General features: G+C 33.7%; 2 protein-coding genes across 2 annotated transcripts in view; one reads left to right on the top strand and one right to left on the bottom strand.

The window, feature by feature from the left end:
* The first annotated feature begins 373 nt into the window (after window positions 1–373).
* On the top strand, window positions 374–2,730 carry LOC112050923 (probable arginine--tRNA ligase, cytoplasmic). The gene has a single exon (XM_024089338.2). It carries the CDS (start codon window positions 552–554, stop codon window positions 2,604–2,606), a length of 2,055 nt encoding a protein of 684 aa, XP_023945106.2. The 5' UTR covers window positions 374–551; the 3' UTR covers window positions 2,607–2,730.
* The window catches only part of LOC112050922 (monocyte to macrophage differentiation factor), a 32,075-nt gene continuing 16,124 nt past the window's right edge, over window positions 2,715–18,665 (bottom strand). Inside the window, exon 4 of the mRNA XM_024089337.2 lies at window positions 2,715–13,005. Within this exon, the coding sequence (XP_023945105.1) occupies window positions 12,817–13,005 (189 nt within the window). The 3' untranslated portion in view covers window positions 2,715–12,816. The remainder of the gene's footprint in view (window positions 13,006–18,665) is intronic.

Genomic DNA, 18,665 nt, shown 5'->3' with positions numbered 1-18,665 from the left:
GTTACTATAGCAACGGTATTATTATGATGTTTTGTAGTAGCCCAAAGAGGATACAAATCTATAATACATAAAAGTAACATACAAATCGTTGGAGTACTTAGACCATTTGGAGTAATATATTCTTTAAACAACATATTTAAATTAAATCAATTTTTGATTTACGCAATGTCATACCAACTTGTTTTAAACCAGCAGAATGTGGCAATTTTATAAAAAACATACTGACATCAAGTACTAACTCTTATCAATATATTCTGTGCAGCCAAGTGACACAACCATAAACCATGACAATGACAAAACAAAGACTGAAAAGGGAAGGCTATCTTTCTCTTCAGTTGACATTGACAGCTCGTAATTCGTTCGTTTCGTTTTCACTTTTCGCTAATGTAATTGTATTCGTAAAATTTTCACTGAAACGTATGTCGGCTAAATAACCTAAAAATGATATTTATTCAACAGTTTTGAATGAATAAATAAAAGAACTTTGGATTTTTACTGAATACTTAAACCACTATACTCAAGGTGAATTTTATATTTTCTAAATAATTATAATGTCAGACGAAATACCCGAAGTGCTTGAAGAAAGGACTAACAGTGCCGAAAAGCAGGTGATGGAAATAGAAGATGAATTAGACAAGCTTGCGAAAGGTGACCTAAGTTATGTAGGCGATCCACGACTTGATAAACTGCTTTCTGACAACGAGAAATTAAAACATCGCCTTGCTGTATTAGAAAATGCAATCGAAAAGGAAAAACGTGGTAGCACGTCAGCGGTGGTAATTAAAAAGCCTAAAATACTGCCTACGTTGGTCACCGACATCAACTCGGTAGATGGCACATTCTGCATATTAGATGAACTCATAAATATTTTCACTTTAGGAATTACCTCGGCATACCCGGATTTAGAAGATCCGCCAGTCAACATTACTCTATCTGGTAACAATCCGAAGTTTGGCGACTACCAGTGTAACTCGGCTATGCAAATATCGAAGCTACTTAAAGATAGGGACGTGAAAACAAATCCCAGGGAAGTTGCAAACAATATTCTGAATAAAACACCAACATCACCCCTCGTTAGTAAAACAGAAGTGGCCGGAGCAGGATTTCTTAATATTTATCTAAATAAACAGTTTGCAGAACACATTCTTAACTATATCCTGAAATTTGGTGTCAAACCGCCACCAGTGAAACAGCAGCGTATCATTGTTGACTTTTCGTCACCGAATGTCGCAAAAGAAATGCACGTAGGACACTTGAGGTCCACTATAATAGGTGACAGTATTTGCAGGCTCTTAGAGTTCTTGAAACATGATGTTATGAGAATAAACCACCTCGGAGATTGGGGTACGCAGTTTGGTATGCTTATCGCTCACTTGCAGGACATGTATCCAGATTTTAAAACCCATTCACCTCCAATAGCTGATTTGCAAGCATTCTACAAGGAGTCAAAAAAGAGGTTTGATGAGGATGAGGAGTTTAAAAAGAGAGCCTACGCCTGCGTTGTTCAGTTGCAGGCGGGCCAACCAGACTACATAGCTGCTTGGAAATTAATTTGTAATGTATCATTACAAGACTTTCAAACAATTTATGACAGATTAAATATTAAAATTGTTCCCCGAGGGGAATCTTTTTATCACAGCAGGATGATGACAGATGTTAAAGAATTGAAAGAGAAGGGTTATTTGGAAGAAGATGAAGGAAGACTGATTATGTGGCCTAACCCTGATAATCATGATGGTATACCGTTAACAATTGTTAAATCTGACGGTGGATACACATATGACACATCTGACATGTCAGCTATTAAACAGAGGGTGCAAGAAGAAAAATGTGACAGGTTCATTTATGTAACAGACGTAGGTCAATATACACATTTCGTTCTGATAGATGCTTGTGCTCGGAGGGCTGGTATACTGAGCAATGATCAGAGATTAGAGCATGTAGGCTTTGGAGTGGTTTTGGGTGAAGACAAGAAAAAATTCAAGACTAGATCTGGTGATACCATTAAATTACGTGATTTGTTGGATGAAGGCTTAAAGAGGGCTCTAGACAAATTAATAGAAAAAGGTAGAGATAAAGTTCTTACTCCAGAAGAGTTAAAACAGGCACAAGAGGCAGTTGCCTATGGTTGCATAAAATATGCAGATCTGTCACATAACAGAATTAACGATTATGTCTTTTCATTTGATAAAATGTTAGATGATAAAGGTAATACAGCAGTTTATTTACTCTACTCCTTGACTAGGATTAGGTCTATTGCACGAACTGCTCAAATATCCATTGAAAAATTAATGGAGGAAGCTCAAAAATCTGGTATTAAACTGAATGACGAAACAGAATGGAAACTAGGCAAAGTTCTTCTCAGGTTCCCAGAGGTTATTCTCAAAGTTTCCAAGGAATTATACATACACAGTTTATGTGAATATTTGTACGATATATGCTCAGCTTTCACAGATTTTTATGACAAATGCTACTGTGTTGAAAAAGATAAAAGTGGGAATATTGTTAAAATTTTCTATGAGAGGCTGATGCTTTGTGAGGTAACTGCAAAGGTCATGCAAAAATGCCTCAACATTTTAGGCCTTACTACAGTCTCTAAGATGTAAAATATATCACATATTATAATTTATAATGCAATATATGCATCACAGTAATTTACTTTTTATAATATTATATAATTATTTTATAAGGAAAACATTTCTTAAATAAAACAGTTTGAATGTAGGAAAATGTTTATTTTATCCCCAAAAACCGCTACAAAACTATACCAGGGTCCATTATCAGAGTTAACATTTTATGAAATAACATTTTAAATTTCCTTAAAATAATAATATCTATGAACAATCACTGGGCTCTATTGCATTGAATTTAATGGATACAGATATTATTTATTTCTACAAACATACATGCAAATTAATTTTATTGGAAAAATCTAGAAGACTAAAATTTGTATATTTTTATAAATAGAGGATTGAAAAAAAGAAATCACCTAGTTAAAAATTTACTACAATTTATACAGGGTGCTGGGGAGTATTTCCCATAACTTTGGTTATATTCTTTACCGAAAATTAATTAAAGATGTTCAAGGAACATGTGATCCAAAATTGTTATTTTCGGGGTAAAAAATATTTCTTTTGTAAATACTTAGATCTTAAAATGTGTCCCTTATACGCAACATTACGTAGCCAAGTTTTATGTATATTTTTAAAATGCAAGGATAGATAAAGGCGTGTGGTATTTTATATTTATAATTTGAATTATTTTGTATAAAAACATAAATCGTTTTTATTTTTTAATTAAAAAAAAATATTAGATTAGCAGTTCGGCTCCAATAAGTGGACTCGTCAACACCTCGAAGTTATGGGAAATAGGTACTTCCGAGCATCCTGTATAGACATATTCAAATGATGAGTCTGGAAATAAATTTATCACATGTCACGCAACAAAGAAAGCAAATTCAATGTTACTGACATGATAAATCGTGTAGGTATCTTTTTATTATTTACATAACAAGTTCCTCTGAAGATTTTACATTTAGATTAAAATTCTCTAAAAATATTTAATGTATAGGTAGTTGTTAACATAAAGTACTAACAAACTACTTTATTTAAGTGTACCCTACCATACCAATACATAATAACACATTGAAAGCGAAAATCGAACCTGAGACTTGGTATATACATATAGGTACTTTTCGAAAAAAAATTACATACAAAGAGTATTTTAGATATAGAGATAATTCTGTTTGTATGTAAAAGAAAGGATCGCCATATTTTCATCAGTTTCCAATTTAGAAGTAGTAAATAATTGGCAAAAAAATCTTTATTCTAAATGTCTGATAACAAACACTTGATTATAGAAAACACCATCAAAGAGTTATGAAAATAAAACGAACCAGGATGAGTTTACATAAGCCTTATTTATATATCCTTGGTGAATATGCAGCCTTACCTATTATGTTTTTTTTTCTCATTTAGACGCAACCAACAATTATTTTACTTTGTTCGAGTAAATAAATATCTAAATGCTGCAATCCAGTAGTTAAAATTCACATTACAATGAAGACAGATTTAATAAAAACTCACTCATTCATTTATTAGTTCTTTTTTTTTAAATTTTTAACAATGTCAATATAAATATAAAATACAAAACACTATTAAAAATTTATAAAAAAAAAAACAACCCTCCCGCTGCGGGATATTTGAGTGCCCAGGCAATCGGTGGTCAGAGTGAGGAACCTCCTCACAATACGCGCCGTCTCAAGAATCACTGCCTTTTGTATCCGATTTTTGATCCAACAGTTAAGCGAAAGCTTCTTAAGGTGTTGGTCGAAGCTTTTTCGCTATAAGACCATTGACTGAAACGACTATCGGAACAATAATAGTTGACTCAAGATTCCACATGGCGGTAATCTCGTGAGCAAGGTCCAAGTATTTTGATACTTTTTAAAAATATTAATACCATTATAATAATGCAGCTTTCGTCAATGATTACTACAATTCCAATCTGCTGGCTAGTTAATTTTTTATATGCAATCAAAAAATGCTGGGGTACTATAGTACGGTGTTTGGAAAATACCTTGACACGAGACAATACGAGTATCTATGTCCAATCATAATCAATCATACCTAATACATATTATTTTTTGTCATCTTCTCATAAACAGCGCTTATACAACAAAAAACTTAGATATAACAAAAGAACCCATAGTAGAACCATATTATATAATCAAAAAATAAGAGTAATTAATAAAAATTGCCAACTTTAGTAATAATTATAAACCATGTACATACCTACCTATGTAATAATACGTGCTACCTATCTGTGTAGGTACTTTCTCGTTTGTAAGCAAACGTCGCATTTTGATTTTTAAAGTTGAGATTATTTAATCTTTTATAATTTTGATAATTTAAATAGTAGGTACATATTTAGTCATTATTGAAAAAATACATAAAATGTAGGGAGGTAGGTATATTATAAAATTAAAATTCAATTTAATTAAGTTTTTGGCATACATAATAATTAAATACAGATAGAACAATGGAAATGATAGATCTGCCGCGTTTTAGTCTCATTACTGTCTACCAGCTACGCAAAAATAAAACGCTACAACTTACAACAATTACGTTACGTACCTATTTTAATGGGATATACTATTTGCTAATAGATAAAGTACGTACATACTATTCACTTAAAATATGTTTAACATTTGGCCAAACTGTAGGAACTTCCCTAAAGGCTACTACCGAAGCGACAATGAACAAAAAATCAATAGATATATCTTAAATGTATGGAAAACGAATGGTATCTCGGCGGAAGACTTGAGACTCACAAGATATAACGGGTGATATTATTACATACCTGTATTACGAAAATAGAATATTTTCACAATTCCAAACGAGTAAACCTATTCAACTAATAAAAAAAATTACGTAAAATGTTTGCATTGCAATCATAGAGGTTTTAATAAAATATAGTTTTGTTACTTAAAATGTTTTTATACCACGAAGTGGTAACTCATAGTTGTCCTGGAGATCAGTAATATATTATAAGCAGCACAGTATACAAATATAAATAAACATGTCTATATTTTATTATTCGAGAAGAATTCCATTGAGATAATTCAATTCCTAATTAAATATATTGCAAAAATATATTTTTAACGTACTTAAAGTACGAAAATATGAAGAAAAGAAAGATAGACAAGTCCTTTTTCAGAACGGGAAGTGTCAGTTTGTTTTACATACAATGAAATTCTCATTCAATTTGTCTAGCTTTTTCATACAAATCAGTGGCTACTCAATAGTTTCAAATATGGTTAAAATACATCTATAATACATGCCCTATCTTCTGACACTTGTCTATGGTATCTAAATAAAAAAAAAATACCTAAGCTTAGACGTCAAAAATTTTTTTTGCTGTCAAAAAACTGTTGCGCCAAGTCAAAACCTGGTAGTGACATTTGTAAGAATATATTCTTCGGTCTTCAATATGAATAAATTTGTCAGTTACTAAGTTTTGATGTAGGGCAGTATTTTTTATGGAAACAAAAAAATGTTATTTTTTAATTACTTGGCAGCGTAATTCATTTTACAACGAATTGTCAATATTCAAAATCGGACCCCGATCATTGCCCATACAGTGTAGAGTATATTATCTAGTACATATATGCTTACACATAAAAAGGTAGGTAAGATCTAATTAAAATCTTAAATAACCATACCATAATACACTAAGGAGATAAAATTTACTTAGCAGTTTCATATATAAAATGACTACAAACACTTTCTAGAAATGGCATAAAAATATCGGATCAGATCCAACACGATTTTTTCCGATCATCGGAAAGTATAGAAAAATTCATCTACTCAATGGGATTAATTTTACTAGAACGGTATTAAATTATAATATAGAAAAAAAAATTATACATGTTACGGTTAGCATACCATACTTTTAGTATTTTAAAATAAAATCGTCTTTTTTTCAAATTATTTTTGTGCAACCACTACTGTTAGTATTTTTAATTAATTACCCTGTCACCTTAAATAACCGGTGGATTTAAAATTTTAAAATCCTTTCTGGTTAAATTTAATTTGATTAAAAAATAATATCTAAATAGTATTTTGACATTAATATCATTAAACTCATTATATAACAATCACTTATTTGCAAATGGTTGCAGCAAATATATGACTAGAAAATGTTTACAATTTATCGCAGTGTTCAAGTTGTTTTATAACTTTAATCAAAACAAATTCTCAACATCAGACCAAATTAATATAATACGTCTCGATAAAATTAAAGGTGAAAACGGAAGAACGTGGACGACAATGAAGTAAACGTCCCTATCAACTATATTCCTAGATCTCAGATCCTCTAGAGTTCGAAGAATTCAAAACTAACATTATTCTAAGGTCCTTTGACACCCAAGGCCTCTATCAAACAACATTTTTGCGATATGACACATGATTTCGACATTATCACTGATTAGGCTGAGATATCTATATATCTATAGGTCGGTGTTTGGAAAATAGCTTGATCCGGAACTTATTAAATCATGCTCAGGTTGACCAGATAATACAATACGAGTATGTCCAGTCCAAGCGCAACGACCGCAAATACATATTATATTTTGTCATCTTATAACAGCGCTTATACAAAAAACTTAGATAAGACATTAAAAGACCCCATAGAAGAATCATATTAAAAGTGTACAGGTTAGTATTTAGTTAATTTGAACGCCAGCAATGTCAATAATTATTTAATAGTAAGTATATGCGCCGGTCCTTATGGACACAAAACTTTGAATTTGTCGCTTGCTCATTTTTACCTTATCACCGTCGATAATGTAAAGTAAAATTTAACAACCGAGTCTCATCTTTTAATTAAATTATTCCACTTTCAAAATCTTTATTAGCTGTGCAAAATGCATAAACGTCGTTATAAATTATCACACTACAAAATTTATATTAATTTCATGAGAAAATTAACTTTAATACACAGCTATAAAAAATGCAGATAAATCGTTCTGATGTATCACAGTGGTTGTACCGTAGCCACGATAGACATTCTTGTCCCCTGATATCGCTCTCGCATGTCATATCGCAAAGGCATTGTTTAACATTCAGCATGCATATTCATGTGGCCTGGATCGCACTGGGCCGCATGTCGCGATCCGGCCCAGTTTCCCAACAGACGCCGATTGTCTCGCGGTACGCAAACTTACAATGCATGTTCATGACACAATAATTAGATCGGATGATGTTTAATTATAGTAGAGATTCGATTAACCGGACAAATAAATATATGATATAATACATACTATTTTATAAATATATAATATTTAACTGCAAGCAAATATAATGAACTTTATAGGTAGATAATTATCTAATAACATTAACCTGACGTTTCAAAAGTACTTGTAAACTAAGCCTGATTGAAATTTTGACTTTATCAATGGTTGGTGTTCAGTGGCGTAGCTAGGTAACCAAAGGCCCTGGTGCAAATAAAAAAATGGGCCCACTATTTTAACTGGTTAAGTTTTATCAAGTAAAAATATTCATCAGCTCTTTTTCGTTATCGAAATTTTTCAAGTTTAGTTCTATCGCGATTTTCTGGTAAGAGTTTAAAGGGCCCCCTGAGGGTCCCGGCCATTGCAACGCCTAGCCCCTGGGTAGCTACGCCATTGTTGGTATTTCAAATAAATTAATGTTCTTATGAAAAAAGCTATTTCTTTACATACTTAAATAATTCACTATTTTGGTCTTTTTTATCAACTTATTGAAGTGGACAACAAAGTGTCATCTACATACTATATAATATATACCGTAAGTACCGGATGACATTTGTAATTTGTATCATAAAGTGAATGCCATTTTGTCAATTGATTTGTTTTTTATTTTGATGGGTTGATAAAAACCAAAATAGAAAATAGGCCAGCTGGTAAATGTTGATCTGTCATATAAATTATAATCGACATTTAGGTATGTCGATATCTTATTGCTACATATCCCGGAATTCTAAAAATTGTATAATTTTATGTATCATAATAATATTATCAAGACGATTTTGTGAATAGTCAAACTCTCGTACTCGGAAAATCCAGTCTCTACTATATAAACATTTAACTGTACCTACATATTTCAAAAATCCAATTCATTCATAACACATTTCAATTTTTAACTAATCAGAATATTTTACGGAAGAAGTCATGATGTTGTCATCTTAAAATACTTATTAATGGAGTGTTAGGCTTGTCGCTCATTATGATGAGTCACAGTGATCTATTGGCACCAAGTGGAATGCTATTAAAATGTATTGCAGTTAACTCACTGTTCAGACGATACAATAATGTGACAAATAGTTCCAACTTTGTCACAGTTAGGCAATAGAATACTTTTTAAGAGTAAGCGCATTTGGTAGCCGAGTGACGAAAGTAGGTGTGAATAGGTGACTGTGACAGAAAGTCATAATTATCTGGATCCCTTATGTAATACAATGGTATTTTCACACATTCCCTAAACTTTTAGGCGTCCTCTACGCCATACAATATAACTGCGCAATATAAATGTCAGTGGATAAAAAAAAATATATACGGTCGAATTGAGAAACCTCCTCCATTTTTTTGAAGTCGGTTAAAAATGGAGAGACGAAACAGAATATGTTGAGCGTCTAGGGAAGCACTGAAAGATTGCACAGTGATTGAACAGACAATCTTCTTTTCAACCATTATGCAATTTCTCAACACTACCCCCAGATATTCAATTGTATTTATGATTAATATTGTACATCAATGAGATTTTTATAATCGAGCATACCACAGGTGGGAAGTCTAAATCGGATGACATTTTGTATTGCTAGGAAAAAATAATGTTGAATGATTAATAAGTACAATTATGAAAAGCAAAACTACGTTATAACGCAATTGGGCAGAAATTTTGGGCAATTGGGGAAAAAAGAAAATTACTTTTCTTTAGCATTCAGCAGCAGTATTTATTATGTAAATGTATAACTAATAAATGCAGTTATTGAATTGGTTTTTATGTAATAATTATTAATTAGTTTGTTATCAGATGAATTATATATGGGACCAGTAGTTTGCATACAGATACAAATTTACTGACAATTTTACCAAATCTTGTTTGAAAAGTTGGTGATAGGTATTTCGTCGTCATCAACCCATATTCGGCTCACTGCTGAGCTCGAGTCTCCTCTCAGAATGAGAGGGGTTAGGCCAATAGTCCACCACGCTGGCCCAATGCGGATTGGCAGACTTCACACACGCAGAGAATTAAGATAATTCTCTGGTATGCAGGTTTCCTCACGATGTTTTCCTTCACCAATTGAGACACGTGATATTTAATTTCTTAAAATGCACACAACTGAAAAGTTGGAGGTGCATGCCCCGGATCGGATTCGAACCCACACCCTCCGGAATCGGAGGCAGAGGTCATATCCACTGGGCTATCACGGCTCACGGATAGGTATTTAGGCACTTAAAAAAATAATAATAGGTATTTAGGTACATAATAAATAATCGTAATTAGATTTCTTTTTCATAACGATCCAAAATGTCACCCAGTATGTTATAAACAAGAAGATAAATCGATTGAGCAATATCTACTTATTACATCTACATTTACTCTAAGAGCCCAACAAGTTAATTTGAGGAGATTTACAACTTTAATCAAATACTCTCCCCAAATTACATCTAGTATGCTTTGGTTTCTTAGAATACTTTCTTTTATATTTACGACACAAAAATATAGTATAGTCTATACATGCGCAAGTACACTATTCACCATTTAAGACGGGTACATATTATTGTAACTTATTTCAAGCCACTCCACAGACTATAGAGCTGAGATATATAACATATTACTATTTAAACGCTAATAAATTAAATGACCATTATGTGACAATGAATTATCGCCTCAATAGCTCAACGGTCAACGGTTAGTCTATTGTCGTACGCCTGGTAGTCTTTCTCGACTACTTGGAGGGCAATATTGATCATATTAAAAAAAAATTGGCATATATTCTTAAAAAAAATGAATGATCAAGATAGAATTATTACTTGGATATTAGATTTCACTCAAGCATCTTGTATGGTGGCGTTGAGCCTTGACTAACAATATGTACCCATTAAATACACACATTAAAATACAACATTATAGTTAAAACTACCTACACTAAAACATGTATAAGGAACTATATAGTCTAAGGAAAAATTCACATGAGGTGTATAAAAAAGATCGCTGAAAAACCGGGATTCCGTATAAGTATAGACTATATAGACTATAGATAGATAAAAGTTTCTAAAAACCCCAAATACATTATTTTAAATTTATAATTTAAAATACTCTAAAAAGGGTTGGATTTGGTCTCGAGATTCTGGGATGCTACGTAGGTACTACAACAATAAGATTCAACAATATTCTACAAAATACCACACATAGTCCGAGAGATGGTGAATATTTTTTTCAATATGTTTATTCCTTAATTGTCCTTTTCTAATTTTAAAACAAATGAAATTATAAATACTTTTTTTTGCGGTTTACAGTTTTATAATAATAATATAACATTTAACATAAATAATAAAAGAATGAAAATAAATTATTTTAACTGTGAACCTGAGATCAAAATTCTGCTATGATAACGAACGAAGTCAGTGACATCTACTATTTGTATTCCACTCTGATTAAAAATTAATAGCAAATTAGATTATATTTGGATCTTGTAAACTTCAATATACATATAAAAAGTTTTAAACACCCAGTTCACAAACTCATATTTATTTAAATAAAGGTTATGCGCATAGATTTATAACATAGATAGTGTGATTAGTATGCCGTTTTATGTGCTCCGAAATGGGAGCCCTTGACGCATCGCTACACTACGATAAATACGCTTGCGTAGCTTAGCTTTTCCGCTCACATAGTCACAGAAGTGGCTTACGTTTGAGTAAAAAAATGTTAGGTGTTGCGGGTCTATAGGTTATTAGTCTAAGGTTATGCGTCATTTATAATGCGATTACTTGATATAAATTTTTATGTAATTCATTGTGAGCAGTTGCATAAAAGGAACCCATATAAGTTATTCGCACGGCATGGATGGCTGCACGCTAAGTAAAATGGCTGGTTTTACATCGAATGCGTGTGCAATATGGCTTCAATGTAATCGCAACTTTACTTTGATGGAAAAGGGCAGATCATTTTATAATTAGTTAATAGTGTGCAGACGGTGTAGCTAAAACGTTAGAATAATTACCAGCAATTTATTTACGAACTTGTTACGCCATTTTATTATCAACTAAGTATTGTATAAGTTATGTTATCTAGTAGTATTTAAAAAATCACGCACTAGGCCTGTCTTAAGAATATATTAATTTTTTAATGTTTTTATAGTTTTTACACAAAAAACGACCATACAAAATGTTCAATACTTTCAAACGTCTGAAACAACTTTAATTAAACTGTATAACCCTTTTGAAACCTTTCATCCCCTTTATATAATACGTTCCAATCGATTCTATCTCAGAAAGGCATTAATTCTGATCTCAATTCGCCTTAACGACTTTTCCCATCAAACACTGACACCGGCGGCTAATTTCCAATTGACATCTGACATTTCTCGCGGCGGCTCAACCGTGGCCTTTGTTAACGAGTTTACGAAAATAGGTTAGAGAGCCCGTTGATCGCGAATAAATACACAATAGATCATGAGATGGTGAACTGATATGTTTAGACTGTTTATACAAGTCAAATTTTTTATGTACAGCTTATGAATGCTACTTAATAAACACGCATTGCGAGTATATTTCTTTCGAAGTTGGTTTCTCACGGTACTCAAGAAGGAAGGTAGGTAAAGTAAAGTCACGTTTACCGCCTTCACACACGTTTCAACAATAAAACAGTATTTTCTGTTGTAAACCTCAAAATTAAATAATTACAGACTTTTAAAATGTATACGACAGAAATGTTATTATGTTGTTGTTGACTTGTTTGTCCACGACGCATTTTTTTAAACTTTGTTATTCGTAAAATTGTGAGCAAATAAACGTTCAATCATTCATTTAAATGTCAAATTAATTAATGTCAAAAAAGTGGGAACTGTGTTATTGCAAATAGTATAATTTGTATTATTACTTTGAAATAAAAAAAAAATAAAGTCAATCAATAAATAAATGGTTTTAAATGCCGCTCATCAGTTACATAACAGGAACTAATTCGTTTCATATACCAGATTATCAAGAAATTTGTCTGTATAAATCACCTTGAAAAACCTTTCACCAGCTCTCGGCCTATCGGGCAGTCTTCAATACGACTTGAGCTCCGGGAACAGATGGCGGAGTATGGCCAGGTAGTGGACGCTGGCCGCCAGGGCGACGAACACGTGCCATATAGCGTGAGCGAAGGGAATCCGTCCGTCCGACTTGAAGAAGAACACTCCAATCAGGTACAGGAACCCTCCTATCTTGAGATCGTGCATCGCTGGGAAGTATTGCTGAAAAGAGTTTAAACCAAAATGAAAATCACGGAATTATATTTAGGTAGATACCGCAACGGATCCCAGACTTGGTCGATAACTATGGGCCTTATCAGAAGGCTCAAAGTCACACAAGGCGATGGTGCGAGCTTGAGTTTCTCTGCGTGATCGAAACAGAAATGAGATCTGCAGACGAACCAAAGTCACTGATATAGCTCAGCGAGTCGCAAAGCTGAAGTGGCAATGGGCAGGCCACATAGTTCGAAGAGCCGATGGACGTTTTGGTCTCAAGATGCTGGAATGTCGACCCCTCACTATGTGGACCGAGGACACCGGCTTGAGACCGTTGTGCTTCGAGGTCCATGCAAGAGGCCTATGTCCAGCAGTGGACGTCCATCGGTTGATAATGATGATGATGAGATACCGCAAGTCGTCAGTCCGAGTCTACAATAGTTATTTATGTTACTTTTATGTAATGGTTAATGATAAAAGAAATAACAAAAAATTGGTAAATAATAGTATCTATTTGTCGTTGGGTATGGCCTTCTCGATTTTGTCTGTTATAAGGAATCCTGAATTTTTGTAGCCAGTGCTATAGAAGTATTTGAAAATTTAAAAAAAAAATCATTGTAGCACGGTTTACCCATGTGGTGGATTTTTATTAAGTACATTACGTAGCTAGATTTAAGGGTAGCAGATGTTAAGTGGAAAACTATTGCCTACGATAGAGCAAAACTTAGCAGGTCAAGGGGTGATAAAAATTATAATGATGATTTTAATAACATATTTTACTATCTCGTCAATTTTATAACCAATTTATGGTTGTTGACAAGTGTTTTAATTATTATAATGAATAAATTATCTCCTTATATTTTATGGATGTGTTTGTTATGTTAAGGGATTTAGACGGGCGATAGAGACAGGTAGATTATATTCTGTTATAGCATAGCTACTTCTTATCTCGGTATTTCCATCGGTATGGGATCTACGCAGGTGATTATCTGATATACCGTGTCTGTTTTTTATTCCAATATTCCCATTGGAATGGGATCTCCTGGATAAAACCTCGTGTCACAGCTTGTACAGTATAAGTCCCACATGCTCCTTGACTATATATATTCCGCCAGATGGCGTTCGTTTTCTTTCACATCGACCGAACGTTAATTACTGACATACCTATTCTCGGAGCTCAATGATGTTAACTAAACAGAAACGAGTTATCCTTCGCCGTACAAGTTATTTTGCCTTTAATTGTCCATTTCGCACTGACTACTTAGATCTATCAAACTACATACTCGAGAGAAGACCTCGTTTTCTCTCGCACACAGAAATAGCGTTAAAAAAGTTTTTAATTTTTTATTGAAATTTATATGTTTTTTATTTAAACAACTTTATTGTACACACTATAAAACAAACAATGCAATGACCAAAATTAAATAAATACACGACATTATTCCTACCAGTGATCTCTTTCAGGCTATCTATTCTAAAGAAGTGAAGACGTACGGATTAGAAACATTGTAGAGCATTTAATGATGGAAATTATAATTCTATGCAAATTATTTTATAATGCAATGAACTCTTAATTATCATAATGAAGAAGAAGCAGGAGTTTACGACGAATATAAATTTTCTGTAAATCAAAGTCAAACGACCAACTAAGTATATGGCTTACAGTTTTCATAAAAAATATGTTGTAGACTCAACATAATAATAATAAAGATGCATTGAACAATAAAGATTGAAGCGTTTATAATGTTATCGAAAGTATTTGTAAAGTTATCGCTATGACAAAATATAAATAATTTATTTTTAAAAAGGTGTAGAACAAACACGCATGAGTTACACCATTAATATTTTTTTAAACTGTTTAACGGATCTATGGGCGAGTGGTCTTGTACTTTTCAAGGAATGGTTGCGTATAATTTCTCAATCTTGGACAATTTGCTTGGACCTAACGACGGACGTTTCAAGGCGAGGCTATAAAGGTATTTTCGCTTCTTTTTATCGCTCTACTGAGTGATTACTGTACACGTAATTTTACATAATATAACGTTAGTATTATAAATATTAATGTCCAGCGTTGTAGCAGACCTTGAACTTACGTTGGTAAATTACAGTAATATACTCGTAAATCATACGTTTTTACGTATGTCTCCCCAATTTTACTGTAATTTCGCGACAGAAATCATAGGGCAAAGGACAGTGATATTCGTAGCATTAGATATAGAATTTTGGTCGATAGGCTAGTCCAAAACTGGTGGATTTTATATGTAACATTAGATCCAATTATGGCTTACTTGTACCTGCATTCGTTACCACGCTTTCAGACAATGATTTAATTTGTTTCTAATTCAATGGTTTTCCATAAAATATCATAACTTCTACTTACGAAGTGTACCAAAGACGTGTCCTGTTGTTTAAGGCACACTACTAGGTAGGTACTATTATTACGAGATCCCGCTCAAATATAGTAAATCCTCATCTGTTATTTATTAGAGATAAAAAATAAATGATAGAAAATGTTCACATTGACACATTGCAAATAGGTTGCCTAGTTAAATTGCGACCGAATTATATTATATGATTAAATTTGTTAAATAGATTTCCCCATTGGTTAATTGTAAAAAACCTAAACTAGTTGAAAAAATAATATATCTAAAAAGTATCTGGCCGCAATTTGATTGGACAAACCATTTGAAATGCGTCACTGAATATATATCTATCATTTATTTTTTTTTACTAATAAATACCAGAAATAACAGAATACCGGCTCTTAGACCATAAACGTTACATAAACCAAGCGAGAGAAGCTGGTAATGTCATCCGGAAGAAAATTTTATGCTTTCCCGTTGCAATATGTCACGTGCAAACACTCGCTTTGATTAAAGAGGTTTATTTATAAAGATAAAAGGCCCGCAGTTGCATAAAGTCGACCTTTCTAGAACAGTAATAGCTCACCACAGTAACTGTGGAAGCGAGTATTTTTGTTGAGACTACAAAAGTTTGACATTTCCACTGCATTCATATCATTTGACCTAATTTGAATAATAATGAACAATGGTTTGCATTTTCATTCAACAGATTTCTCATTTGGATGCTCATCACAGTTTGCGAGTTATTTTAATAATAAAAAAAAAACAAGCCAAGTGTGTGTTCAGTAGATTAAATTTGCACTTTAAACCCTTATAGAAAGCTGTAGAAACTAAATGAAAGTTGTGCTTTGAAACTAATTGAAGTTGTGTTTTGAAATATTAGAAGATTAATATTTCAAAGCACAACTTGATTGTAAGCATGCGATCGAATCAGAAATGAGAAGATCTATAAATGACTCGATCTATCTATCGGATGGTATGACGATGATGATTATGATTATCATTATCATGTTTCTGCGAAAACAGTCCCTAGGTACTGCAAAGCCACCATAACAGTCTATTACCAAAAAATACACTAAAACCTATGTGTAATTTTCCCGAAAGCTCTGTATATGGCTAAAGCAACCCACTAGACACACAAGCTTTGATATTTAGAGCGATGCCAAGCTTTTGTGCACCGTGAAGCACTCGAGTCGCTCAAGTTCAAGAGTAGGTACTACAACCGCGCTACAACGGCTTCACTACAGCGTTTATGTGCCAGTTTGATGTTTATGTGATCGAATCAGATGTGCTTCACTTTTGATACTTATTAAGATACTAGCGAACGCCCGCGACTGCGTCCGCGTGGAATTCAGTTTTTCACAAATCCCGCGGGAACAATGGATTTTTCCGGGATGAAAAGTAGCCTATGCGGTAATCCAATGTAAAATCTATTTCTATTTCAAATTTCAGCCAAATCGCTTCAGTAGCCGCAGCACAAAGGAAGAACATACATACACACAAACATTCGCCTTTATAGTATTAGTGTGACGTGATTAGTGTAAATGAAAATATTTGAAAGCACGGTTATTTTTTTAAAGCTAGTGGATGCTCGCGTGTATTTTGAAATTAATTAATTTTACACAAATTCTGAACGGAACTGTGGATTTCACCGGGTTGAATGTAGCCTACGGCTAAATTTGTTGTGGGTTCTTGTTTAATTTTAAGTTTTTGAATTTACTTATTAATATAATAACATAACATGACGTTTCCGAGACTTGGTCGCTAACTATGGGCCTCATAAGAAGGCTCAGAATCACGCAGCGGTTGATGGAACGAGCTATGCTAGGAGTATCTCTGCGTGATTGCATCAGAAATGAGGAGATCCGGAGATGAACCAAAGTCACCGACATAGCTCAACGAGTCGCGAAGCTGAAGTGTCAATGAGAAGGGGACATAGTTCAAAGGGCCGATGAATGGTGAGGTTTCAAGGTGCTGGAAAGGGGACTCCGCACTAGATTGCGCAGTGTTGGTCGACCCCAACCAGGTGGACTGACGACATCAAGCGAGTCACAGGGATTCGCTGGATGCAGACGGCTCAAGATCGTGAAGTCCCTACAAAAGGCCTATTTCCTGCAGTGGACGTCCAACGGCAGATATGATGACGTTCCAAAAGTGCTAGAAATAAATAAATTTTCACTATTAGATCTATCAAAAAAAAGCTCTACAACTAGATCAAGAGTATACAAGGAATATTTCCGTCTTTCGCTTTCTAATCTTACTTTGAATATATTTTGGCGCAGATGACTTCAAACACGGTCTGGATACAATCCGAATACAAATGAGGGACCGCTAAAAGTTATAAGTTATTCATAAATATCATACAAGGACAAAATGAGAAACACTGTAATTTTCAAAGTGCTCAGGTATTTGAAATCATTAATCAATTGAATTATTTAAAAAAATCTTCGATTTCTGTCGGTTTGATTGATAGTGGTCATCAATTTGAGTTGTCCACTTGTCCAGATCCGTCATAGTCAACCAATGGCGTATCTAGACGTAAAAAAAATACCTGCGGTGTTATCACTAGATTGATTAACCTTTCTTTCATATTGTCTTAAACTTAACCTCGAAGCTGTAAAGCCGGCCATACACGAGCTACGAGACTACAATCTAACCTGATGGTAAGTGATGATGCAATCTAAGATGGAAGCGGGCTAACTTGTTAGGAGGAGGATGAAAATCCACACCCGTTCCGGTTTCTAGACGACATAGTACTGGAAAGCTAAATCGCATGGCGGTACGTCGCTGTTGGTAGGGTGGTAACTAGCTACGGAAGCCTCCCACCAGCCAAAAATCTGATCAGAGCAGTACTGAATGCTTCAAGCTATTCGTGAATGCTTGCCCTAGGAGCCCTAATCATAAAAAAATTGTCTAAAATAACACAGGTGGTAATAGTTTCTAATTCTAATTTCCTCCTTATCAACCCATATTCGGCTCACTGCTGAGCTCGAGTCTCCTCTCAGAGTGAGAGGGGTTAGGCCAATAGTCCACCACGCTGGCCCAATGCGGATTGGCAGACTTCACACACGCAGAGAATTAAGAAAATTCTCTGGTATTCTCTTATAATGCACCTATATGAAAAGTTGGAGGTGCATGCCCCGGACCGGATTCGAACCCACACCCTCCGAAATCGGAGGCAGAGGTTATATCCACTGGGCTATCACGGCTATCGGAACTTTAATTTAAGGTTTAGTTAAACTACCGAGTAAAAGGAATCTGTATGTAATTTTTATCCTTGAAACCCTATTTTGATGTGTTAAG

This window comes from Bicyclus anynana, chromosome 19 (assembly GCF_947172395.1).
Source record: "Bicyclus anynana chromosome 19, ilBicAnyn1.1, whole genome shotgun sequence".
NCBI classification, from domain to species: Eukaryota; Metazoa; Arthropoda; class Insecta; order Lepidoptera; family Nymphalidae; genus Bicyclus; species Bicyclus anynana.
Note: the sequence above shows the minus strand (reverse complement) of the source record. Positions and strands in the feature narration are given on the sequence as shown.

Coding starts and splice junctions, on each gene's coding strand:
- LOC112050923 (XM_024089338.2), top strand. CDS start 552: ATGTCAGACGAAATACCCGAAGTGCTTGAAGAAAGGACTAACAGTGCC.